General features: G+C 36.4%; 1 protein-coding gene across 1 annotated transcript in view; it reads right to left on the bottom strand.

The window, feature by feature from the left end:
• Window positions 1-12,760, bottom strand: part of EYS (eyes shut homolog) — a 709,634-nt gene that overhangs the window by 41,388 nt on the left and 655,486 nt on the right. Inside the window, exons 40-41 of the mRNA XM_030447573.1 lie at window positions 10,298-10,470; window positions 806-988 (exon numbers count right to left, since the gene is read on the bottom strand). Coding sequence (XP_030303433.1) covers window positions 806-988; window positions 10,298-10,470 — 356 coding nt within the window. The remainder of the gene's footprint in view (window positions 1-805; window positions 989-10,297; window positions 10,471-12,760) is intronic.

Here is a 12,760-nt window from a genome sequence, read left to right as displayed (position 1 = left end):
GCCATGTCAGCCTGCCACAGTGTGCTACTGTGAAGAGAGACTTAAAGTATTGCTAAAATCATAGTACAAACATTGTACTTTATCCAATCTCTGTGAAGTAGATTTATATAACCTGCTTCTCAGCTGTCTTAATCAGACCAGACTGAATACTTCACTATACACGCTATAGCACAAATTATTCATAACTATCTTGGGTTAAGTTGCACTGAGTGATCTCAGGGGTTCAGGTCTCATATTTTACATAAATAACACCAAGTCCATTTATGGCTGCCACGAGGTTGGTTCGTGAGATTCCTGTGGGCTGTAGGAGTGCAGCCACTGTGAAAAACAGCAGCAGCTCACGGATGGTTCTGCTACGGGTTGTTTGAGGGCACAGGAAGAAGAAATGACAGGGTGGCTGTGGCACATTGGATGGATGAATTGATTTTCCAATAAAGCAGCAGCTCTCAACACTGGGCACCAAATAAATGTAATCAACAACAAAATTAAAATCTATGACTAAAAAAGAGAACCTTAATTTTCTGGTTCTCATTTATTTTGTTCAGAAATACACTACTTCAAGTCTAACTACTGGAAGCAGTTATAGTCCTCATTAAGGAAAGGAAACATTTATACAACCTAAATGTTTATTGTATGTTTACAAAACAATGCTGTATTGAAGAGATATTGAAGATCCTAATGAAATTGTACCTTCAAAAAAAATCAAGAAAAAGCTGTGTAAAGCTGTGTATATTTTTATTCTACTTGTTTAATGAATACGTAACAGTCTATAAGGACAGTAAGAAGTAACAAAAATAAAGCTTACCTTGGCCCTTCTGTCCAGTGAAAAAAATCAAGTTATCCTGTAAAGCTGAGTGGTGGTTTGCCAACTGAAATTTTAAGCGGAATTCATAGTAGAAGATGATATCTGGGATTGTAGAATAAGCTAGGAATGAGGTATAGCCGAAGACATCTGTGCCACTGAAACTTGGCTGGCTAATAGTAATTGCTGGATATTAAAAAAAGGGAAATCCAGTGTTAGGGCAAATTCTGTAACATATGTATTTGTGTGTTCTATTTAGCAGCCAGTTTTAGAACTTAAAAACTAATAAATAATACTGACAATTTGGTATATGTTCATACTTTACACACATACAAATATAATTTGGCTTTCCTCTGAATGTAATCTCAATTTCTTATCATTAAGTTTTAGCAGACTTTTACCACTAAACTATTGGCAACTACTGCCACCTTCTGGATTCCAGATAGCATTGTTACAAGTAGAAGTCCACTGAAATATTTACTCAAAACTCAAATAGACAAAAGAAACCATACAAAGAAATTATGCTCTTAAAAGAAATGCCACCTCTAACACGCATTTGAGTGAAAGTGAGTACAAGGCAATGGTGAAGACTTTAAGGAATAATAACTCTTCACAGATAAAAAAATAATAAAAAGAAACATTACAAAAAGATCAATTTACAGCACAGTCAACAACCTGAACGATGTTGTTCACATTATTTACTCCATAATTTGAACTGTCTGGAATTGGGAATTGGGTGTTAAAAAATGTGTAGCTGACAAATTATTTAACCTTTAAAAACTGTCATTTAGGTTCAATTTAATGAAAATGTCTTTTATGTTGGGCACTGACCAAGCAAAGCATATAGTTTTCCCTAAAATACCTTTGCCAGCTATATAAGTCTCCTTCCTCCACAGCTGTGAAAGCCACAAGTTTGTTCAAACACCTACTGATTTTGTGAAACAGAAATTCATAATTTACTCTGAGAAAAACTGTGGGATTAAATAAGCAAATGAAAAGCAAATCAAATAAAGTAGACACTGGTACTAAGCACCCACATAGCCCCAAGGACTCCCTCCTGGAGCTTAGTAGCCAGGGGTGCTGTAGTCAATTCTTGTAGTTAACACCCAGAGCAGAGAGAATATAATGCTGATATTGACAATAAGGTTTAGTGAAAAATAGGAAAGAGAAAGAATAGCTGAGTAAAGCCTAATCCTAAAAGACTGGGTATGGGGCTAGACTTAGCAATTATCTCCAAAAACATAAGCATGAAATGGGGCTAACCCAACTTAACTAAAGAATGAATTAGGAAGCATTGGGGGAGGAAGGAATACACAGCTGTACCATGTACAAACTGGATCGGGAAGTGCTAGTGAAGAATTATAATCTTCCCCAAGTAAATCTATTTTAGCCTTAAATACCTTTAAGCATCTGGCCTTAATACCTTCAATGAGAGAGAAAAAATCACACATGACTGTGAAATCTATACCATCATCTCTAGTTTCTGGAATCTGTTCCTGATTTTGAAACCTGGGAAACCTGTTATATTGCCATTCAGGTGGCAGACATTACCTTAGTGTCTGCACCTGACAAAAGGTCCAGACATAGTCCCTGACAAAGCTTTTCCAGCAGAGACTTGGAGTCTGTAGCAGTACAGAGTGTGCTGTCCCATCTATTAAGCACTTCTTCACACATGTGGCACATTATGCCTTGTTCTGTGATCTCAAAACGGGAGCCAGGAAATTTCCATATGAAACAGTGCTTTTGTTCTAATTAGAAGAAAACTGGCAATGAGTTTGTTCTCAGCCTAGTTTGGCTGAATGTAACCTCAAGTCTCAGACCTTTGTGAGCTGTGTGTGTTAGCGGAAAACCACAACTCTTCCATATTTAAGTTTGGTGTTGGCTACAGCCCACTAATATTCCCCTAGACTACCCAAGCATGCCTGAGGAAGACTCAAATTCTGCATTTTTTGCTTCTCAGGAAGCTATAACAAACTTGTACCATGAAGTATTCTTCCTTTATTTTTTTTCCTTTGTTTTTCTTTCTGTTTATTTAATAAAACACATAACACTTAAGAGACAAGAAGATTTTAAAATAAAGGAGTCCTTCGTGTTTGTTGTCTTTTTGTGCTTTCCTTTATAATGGAAAATTCTAGCATGTATTTCCACAGAGCCAGGTATTTTGGTTCACTTGCAGAGATCACTGAAGAGCCTATTACTGACAAGTTATTCCTATCAGTGTAAACCACTCTTTTTCAAGGAGGAAGTGTGCCATTGTCTCAGCTGTTTTATGTTATTTTCTTGCCTTTCTACTTGCTCTTTCAGTATTCCCTACAAAAATGGATTTGAACATTGCTAAAGGAATGTCCTGCAAAGTGATCTTCAACTGAAGAACCTGGACAGTAGGAAGATGCTACTTCCATTGACCAGGAACAAATCAAAACCAAAACCATTCTGGTTTGGACCTTTACCTGCAATGGAATCTTACACTTTACCAGAACTAAGTACAAGAATTGCACTCTACTTTCAAGATCTCCATACAGGGAGAGATTATATATAGAAGAATACCCTCTGCACTCTCTCAAAAAAATCTAGTATATAATAATATTTTGCTATATTGCAATACAAACCATTTTATTTCACATTGTTTGTAGTCAATGGCTTGATATCCAAGTGGAAATCAGTGATGAGTGGCATTCCTCAGGGTTGGTATTGGGACTGGCTCTGTTTAACATATCTCTTGGTAACATGGGCAATGGAACTGAGTGCACTCTCAGCAAGTTTGCTGATACCAAGCTGTGTGTGGTCAACATACTGGGGGGAGGAGATGCCATTCAAACAGACCCTTTCAGGCTGTGAAAGTGGGCCTGTGAAAACTGCATGAAGTTCAACAAGTCAAAATGCAATGTCCTGCACATCGGTTGGGGCAATCCCAAGCACAGATACAGGCTGGGCAGAGAATGAATTGAGAACAGCCCCAAGGAGAAGGACTGGGGGTGTTGGTTGATGAGGAGCTCGACATGAGCTGGTAATGTGCACTTGCAACCCAGAAAGACAATTATATTCTGTGCTGCATCAAAATAATGAATGGGGCTTTAAGCAACCTGGTCTAGTGGAAAGTGCACCTGCACATGGCAGGGGGGAACTACATAAGGTCTCTTTTCCAACCCAAATATAAGGAACTCTAAGGTCCTTTTCCAACCCAACCCTTTCTATGACTCTATGGTAACAGTAAATCCAGTAAATCATGAATACTGGGCCAAACTCAGTATCTGGGCAGACAAATACTTACATAACAGTAGTTATCAGGGAGGCCAGCAGGAAGCAAGGTATGTGATCATCTCCAGATGAGCAACCCAGGCCCACCAATGGATTTGGGGAACTTCAAATTTCCCGATCAGACTGTCCTTTTTTTCTCTTGACTCAGAGAAGAACGACCTTCATTTGTTGTCCAGCTGTCATACACAGACCTCCTCTGAGCTGATCCTCCCCTTTGTGTGCATGGTGCTTGGATGCTACCTGAAATGGTGTGTGACCACCATATGGAGCTATACTGATATAAGGCATGTGGTCACCAAACAGAGAAATACTGTATAAGGCAGTAGGAGCCCCACAGGTGTGTTTTATGAAAACTATTGTACATTATTTTGAAACAGTTTCTCACAGTTATTAAATGTCCATTGCAGTATCTAATGAGTCACCCTATTCTTAGCAGGCAGGTACATGCAGTGAATGTTTGTAAATAGTCCTCCCTGTGCTGATCTATGGAGACTAAAATGTATTTAGAGATGTTAATTAATCCTGACTCAAAAGCTTGTATTTCTGGCTAATTCAATACATATAGCTTGACAGCCATTCCATATTTTACCTGTTTCTGGACTGCCACCCCTAAATAACATAATTTAAAAACATGTTTCTTTTGTACACTAAGTATTATTTGTGAAGAGATTTTATCCAATCATATAAAACAGTTAAAGGCTATAAGTAAATGTACGTCAATGTAAAATATTCAGTCTTTGAGATATTTTTCATGCAATGACCTTCATTAGTTCAATTTTAATACATACTAGTTTGCCAGACTCTTACATATTTTTAATTTTAAATAAAATGTAATTAAAATAAAGCAAACATAAAATAAAATAAAATAACCCTCTACAAAAAATGCCCTGGTAAAATAGTGTTAAACAAGATAACTCTGCCTTTTCCTTTTATTGTTTTTTTGTTTTTGTATTTTTCATTATAAAGCTATGAATCCAAGACTGTGTACAAAACTGTATAATCTTACAGCCCTCTTTCCTTGAAACGCAGTCCTTCAAAACATTATTTATAAAATGGTTGCAGCTGGTTGAAGTAGCAGAGAGCAAATCTAACCACACTGGATTATTTCCTTTTTTCTGCCTAGACACTATCCAAGCTGATCCCACACTTGCAGTGTGAAGTGGTAAAGAACATAGACATGTCCTAATGGCTCTGACTACAAGCCATGCAAAAATATACTCTAAATTAACACTGTGCCTAAGCCACACATTGCTCTAACACAGTACCAAAGACTTTTATCAACTTTTTGTCCTTGATCTTGTCCTATGTCTCTCTGTCAGTCCAACACCATTCATCATTGTCCTCTTCTGCACTCCCAGTACTGAACAAATAATAAGGTATAATATGTCCCAATGCCTCACAAACAAATAATGACAGATTATCCCATTGCATAAATATATTAATATAGTGGGCTACCTACTTCCCTAGCATTGCACATCTTATCAGAGATGAGCATAAAAGTGGGAGGTAAAAATATCAACTATATTTTGAAAAAAATCTTAACAAAGAAGAGAGAATAAAGTGACAAAATGAAGGAGAACAATGGTTTCATTATCTTTGAATTTTCTGTTATGAGTTAAAATTAAAGCTCCACTCACTGCCAATACATCTTGAACCACGGCTTTACAATATGTTGCAAAATCCAAGACAGATGAAGGACATGAAGGAAATAAAGTGATGAAAACTTCAGGCTACAGAATTAGTCAGACAGTCCACTTTTTTATACTATCATTGATTGTGAACAGCTATCAGCTCAGTGTCTGTCTCCAAGGTCAGCAGCCTATATGGCTGCTATGGAATGAGTATTGTTCAGTTTTCCTAAATACCAGCTTACATATTTGCAACTGTAATATTGAAAACAGAATGCAAATTGCAAACCAGCATTGTATTTTCCAGTCTTCTAAGCTGCACAAAATCTTCAGAAAAATGTCCTTTGTCATCATGAAAATCTGCCACCACTGTTTTTCTTACTGATTTGCAGTATCACTCTTGATAAACCAAAACTTGCTTTTGAGCACAGAAATATTGATATATGGAGTGAAAAATGTTTCCTTAGCTGAGCTTAGAAAAATTATTTTAAAAGTAGCTAGGCTGTTCCTTCCCTTACTCCTCTTGTTTCAAATGAAGAAACAAGATGATTGGATGTTTGAGCTACAACACATGCTTCTGATGGAAGTGGCTTGCTTAACAAAGCTAATATAAAGCAAATTATAAATGCATTTCTATAAATTCCTATATATTTACAATCACCAGTTTTAAATACTGATTTGCACACAGATTTCTGGCACAAGGTTCTCATAGGAAACTCCCTGTGGATTGCAGTATGTTAGAAGGTGTTGGATAAGGAACTGCAGGCTGACAGGTGAAGGCAGCTACCCAGGGACAAGGTGGAAGTCCTGCTGTAAGATGAAAATATGAATCTGAAAAACTGGTAATACATCAGGGACATTAAAAGTGTGTAAGTGAGAGTGCCTGTATGTGTTTTGTACAATTTTAATGACATTTCTTACACTGAAGCAAGTGGGAAATTAAGGCCCAATTAAAAGCAGATGGAGTGTTTTTGGACAGAGGGATGCAACTCCCATGGGCTATGGGACACATGGAATGCATGTGAAGAGCATTTTGGACTTATGGGATGACTGTGGGAGGAACCAAGGTGGAGAGAAGAAGGGAATTAGGTGATTTGAGTAGGAAGAGTAGAAAAATAAATGGATACAGGGACAAAAAAAGACCAGTCACATGTAAATAGTTGGCTGGTCAGTACACTTGTCCAGCTGAATCCTTCACCTGATCATTAAGTCAGAAGAGAGTACAGGCTGCATTGGTCAGATAAGACCCTGTCAGTCCATTATGCTTTAGCTATGTAGCCTCCTGACAGAGGTTTCACTACAAAAAGGTCACAGTAATAGTCATAATAACATGGTCATCTAGTGAAAAAAGCACATGAAGACTTGTAGGGAGAAAAAAATGCATCTTACTATAACTATGTGGAAAAAGGACATACTTTTAGAAAGGTTTTCTTGATGTCTGAAACAAGCATAAAGTAACTAATATGATTTCAGAACAATTGTTCACAACCTGCTTAGACTGTGCTATGTTCCATCTGCTCCAGAAATGGAAATCTTTGTTAGTCCCAAGAGCTTATCTGTTTTTCCATCTATATAAGTTTGTCTAATCAGAGTTACTGTCAAAGTTTTGCTTATTTGTCATATACACAGTAGCTCTACAGTTATCTCGCTTCTATAATGTTATGCATTCCCCATAAAATTATGGATTTTTAACTTCTCATGCCAAGCGTTTGGGTTTTTTTTTCTTATTTAATAGTGACAATAGTTTTATTATTGCTTTTTCTTACATAGTTGTAGAAATCGACGTTGTCCTTAGTGTGACTTCCAACTCTTAACAGAGGGCAGTTCTGATATGGACGAGACCTCTAGCAGTGGGCTCATTTGTGGCTCCACCCACAACTTTATTTATCCTTACTTTGTCTTTTGTAAATACTGTCTGTTGGTAGGAGCAGTGATGCTGACATGATATTGCAGTTCTATTTGGTACGTTTGCCATATTCATTTTACCAAATAATCACTGTAACACTTTACACATTTTTATTGATGAAGACCATTATTTGATAAGCATTTCAGAGAAGATTTCTTCATTGTTTCATATACAAAGTAGCATGCACTTGGTTGCTAATCTTGATAGTACAGACAATATTATTGCATATCTTAAATGGGTGATCATTTCTTAAAAATGCATGAGCCTAGACTTTAAATTTTATGAAGTAATTCTTTGTAATCAATTTATTATCTGGGCCATGCATTTTGCTATAATACACAAATTTGTCTTCTGTTTCTAATATAATTTACATGGTTCTACAATTTTAATTAGGCAATCTATTGTTATCTTCAAATACCTCATCAAATGTATGACTTTGATGCTGTCTCTAAGACTGCACCCAGCCTTCACTGCATTGTGGCTCTGTTTCTCTCCTTTTTAATTCAGTTTCATCGTATGTGATAAAAAAGCCTTTTGCAGCTCATTTTAAATTTCAACACCAAGTTCAGCTAAACAAGACTTATGTCTGTGCTCAATTATTCCTGTTCCTGCTAATCCCTTAAGACACAGATGAATACAATGATTTTTCATATTTCAATAATTTTTTATGTTGTGGGTGCATTGAACCTAGATTTATACTCTGTCCTGTGAAGCTGTGCATAGTTTCTTCTTTGCTTACAGTGATGATCTTTCGATACAATAAAATTTTGTTCTTTGTGTGCTTTCAAAGCCTTCAGGTCTGTAGTGTAATCAAACTAATGAATTAGAGTGATTTCTCTCAATTTAGACTCTCTCAGTTTTTACTTAAACTCAATTTAGAGAGAGATAACTACAAAGACTTGCGGAAGAGCTTCACTGAATGACTGAAGGGCAAAGGTGTTAAGTGACACTCAGTGCTGGCATATGTAAATTGAAGTAGATTACAGAAACAGTCCTAGCCTTAAGATACTCAATAGTGAGCTCTGAATTCCCCATCAGCATTCAAAAAAAGATGCATTAGGGGATTTAATAAGCAGTTCCATGAAAACATCACTGCACTCATAAAAAGAAACAGAATGGAAGAAACGGACAAAGAGTAAACCAGAAAAATGTCAGACAGAAAAAAAATGCAGTGGCATTATCACACCTCAAACAATGGGATCATCTCTGGACTCTCATTTTAAATGAGGATGCAGTGGAATTGAGAAGGAACAAACAAAGGCAACCTGGACGACTAAAGACACAGCATGGCAGGGGTCTCAAAAACGAACGAATCAACTTCAACTATTCAGAAATAATTTGGGGAGGGTTATAATAAGGATATATATAAATCCAGGAGAGGTATGGAAAAGGTGAACAGGGAAACATTAATGAAGCAGGGAACCACTGAAACAGCTGCTCTAACACAGAAGCTTGAGGCATTAATGTCACTAGCAATTGATGCAGTTAAGCAAGCAAATGGAAGTACTTCTGTGCAAGCTGTATACTTAAACTCTGGAGCTCTTTGTCACAGGATGTTTTATGTCAAGTTTACATGGACTCAAAGAACAATTAGAGAAGTGCATGGAAGAAATCTATCAAGGGCTAATACAGCCACTAATCCCTCCACAGGGAGCTCTATTGTTTTGCTACTACACTTGCTACTAAGCTTCCTATTGCAAGTTAAGAAAGATTACCAAGGAAGTGTCATATGTGTTATACACACTTGCCTAAGTATTGACTATCAGATATTAGGTTAAATGAAAACCTAGATAAAGCATTTATGTTCATCTACTGAAAATTTTGGAAAGGTCTTCTAATTAAGATTTTAAGCAAGAGGTAAAGATATACATGTTATGAAGAAAAAGAATGTAGACTTGATCTGACCTGAACAGTGCTTAATATTTTAAAAGGCACTTCATATGCACTGCTGAATCAGCTCAAAATGAGTAATTATTTTCTATATGCAGATTTTTCAATCATTACTTCTTGCTACATTGAGTGTTAGGGGAAAAGAATGCCTTGGATGTTAACACGTAGGAATTTCTACCCTAGAACAATCATTATAATCAGTACTTGAGAACAAAAGCTCTTGATTTGATAACACTGGTCAAAATGACCTATTTAGATAGTTGTATTAATTTCTCCTCATCCTGTCTCCTGTTTCATAGCAAAACACTTGGTAGATTTGAAATGTTTCCTCTTTTTGACCTGAAAAAAGAACCCAATTTTAGCATCCAGAGATAATTTGCAATCCAGAAAGTATTGTTTACACACTCCTTTTAGCTACAAAATGTACACTCATGCTTTCCTAAGTATAGAAAAAAATCAAACTATGTGAAAAATTAATTTCTCCAAAGGAGCTCTCAGTCAAATCCCTCTCAACTTTTCTACTTTTCTCCAGGTAAATTACTGAAACATCAGACACTACCTTGTATTTCCTAGCTTGTTTGCCCCCAGCTTCTCTGATCACTCTGTCTCCCTTTCTCTGACTAACTCTGCTATGAAAAAACACACCAGAAGGGTGCTCAGCTCAGACACTCTTTGCTTATAGACTGGATTTTAGTGCTGGTGAATACGTGGTCACTTACAGAGTTTTGCCTTCAAAGCATTTGACTTGTTTCTTGCCACAACTGCCATGAATGATAGAAAATATGACCAATGCATGTGAAATATGGTTCTTACCATCATTGCAGAGGATGCCAGATCTTCCATATGGACAAAGGCATACAGCATCTCGTGTGGACTTTGGAAAACATGTGGCGCCATTTCCACATGGATTTTCATCACAGGTTGCAAACTGGCAGAGTTTTCCAGAGTAGAGTTTAGGGCATTCACAAAACCAATCTTCTGCATCACTGAAAAATTTGAATTAGAAACAAACAAAAAAAATCATAAAAAACCCATATGTAAGTACTAAAACGCTTAAAAAGACCAGGTGGGTTTTGGTGGGTTTTACAATCAGAAAATGAATGACATTTGACCTATGATTGTAATAAATTTCTGTGGATTTACAGTCTTTTTTTTCTTTTTTTTTTTTTCTTTGCTTGTGTACCTGGAATTACAGATGCCAGAATACTTTATGGGTGACTTGAATTAACAGGTTATTTTGGATTTAATTTTAGATTTTAATTTATTTTTCCTTTGATGGTAAGATATGTGACTTTTCTATTGTCTCACTAGTTATTTGTGCTGCTGCTTTGATAACAGTTGAAATAACTGCTACAGAAAAATGGCTTTTATGTCTGAAAGAAAAATGAAAGAGAAAAAAGAGAAAGTGAAGTTACCAGTTTACTTTACAAATGGCAACATAGTTTGTACATTCAGGTATTATATGCAGCTTGTGACAACACAGTAGGTAGTAAAGAAAAACTGAAGTATGAATAATTATAGTAGTGATTTATATTGAAACTGAACCAGTATCTCTACTTTCATGTATCTTACATTCTCAGTCATAGAAAACATATTAGCATAGCAAGGGAAAAAATAAGTTATAATCATCCTGGAGGGGTGGTAAAAACAAAGGTCTAGAAATGTGTATATTCTGTCTGCATGCATTATCTTTTTTTTGTTTAGTATACAAAGATAGCACAATGGTGGATATGGTAGGAAAACCAAAATCAGATAGGAAAAGCAAGAGTGTAAGACATCCCCATCTTATCACTTATTAAAAATATAATTTCATTAAAGGACTTACTTGATTTCCCCCTTATTTTATGACTGAAATTAGATGACAGCCAGATAGGTCAGTTCATGTGATTACTACACATCCTTGGTATCAAACAGAAACATGTCAGTCTTATACTTGATAAGGTCACATGTGCCCATGGGTATGCATGCAGAAGAAATGATGTGAACTGTATCAACCCACAGCCATTGTGTTTTTCCTGATAACTGGATAATCTTTAGGATGTTCAGTGATAAAATGTCAGATACATGCGATTTCTAAAAATCTGTTTACTGCTTATAATATCCATGCAATCAGGTTAAAGAAAATAATCTGGAGCTGAGAAAACTGCAGTTTTCAAAAGAGGGAAATAAGTGAGTCTTGTGACAGTCTTTGTGCAGAGCAGCAGATTAGTGACCACCCACAGTTCTGGGGAGAGAGAATCTCAGCTGGAGAGTCTGCCAGAATGAACCTCATGAATAACGCCTCCAGACACCTTTGCAAAAGAAAATTGCCATCAGCTGCAATAATAAATTTCTGTGTGTAGCCTATTCTATTTATAGATCTGCTGCAGGCACCAGGAGAGGAATGTAAATGAGATACTCGATTGCTTTCATGTGTGCAGCTTAGAGATGTCTGCTTTACAACAGCTTCCATATCAGCATTACGGTTCAGCCGATTAAAAAAGCAATGATAAACTGAATTATTAATGGAAATCTACAATTGATGTGATCAGCTCTAAAGCTACTTAGCAAATGCGTTTCTGTTTGCTTATATGAAAGAATGCAGACCGTTGCTGCTGACTGCCAAAATACAGTCTTCACCCTTAAAAAAGTTTCATACATTCTTCTACTGAGCTGTGTCTGTCAACAATGGCCATTTTTTTTATAGTCTGGTTTTTGTTATTGTTGAGATGATGAGAAATAACAGGTCTTATTAAAAATTGTGACAACTTTATTGTTATCAAGGTGAGCAATGTTATAACGTTTGACTATTGATACCATTAAACCCTAATAACAAAGAAGAGTGATTCCCAATAAGGCAAAGAAAACACTTTCTAAAATTTTCTGCAACATAACGCAGAGCTTGGAAATATAACAGCTAACCACACAGAAAAAAATACAACAGCTGCTTCACAAGAACTGATACACTGAAACACCAAAAGCCAAATGACTTATTCTCTCTCAAAGCAGTCCTGTCACTGTACTTGAAGAAAGGAAAAGGTATTCCATATTCTGCTGAATTAATCTCAGCAGCAAGAAACACAAAAATGCTTGAATGACAAAGGAATTCTCTCCTCCCAAGTGGGTTTCATAATTTCATCCTTTACAAATGCAAGAAGCAAATGAAAACAGACAGCAAACCAGAACAGTAATTTCTTTTGGCTATGCTGTACACCTGTAAATGGCTCCAAGACAAAAAAAGACATTGGATAATTACAAACACAAGCTGAAGAAAGTAATACATGAAAGAAACAAAGA

Source organism: Calypte anna, chromosome 3, assembly GCF_003957555.1.
Source record: "Calypte anna isolate BGI_N300 chromosome 3, bCalAnn1_v1.p, whole genome shotgun sequence".
Lineage (NCBI taxonomy): Eukaryota > Metazoa > Chordata > Aves > Apodiformes > Trochilidae > Calypte > Calypte anna.
This window is presented reverse-complemented; position numbering and strand designations above follow the sequence as displayed.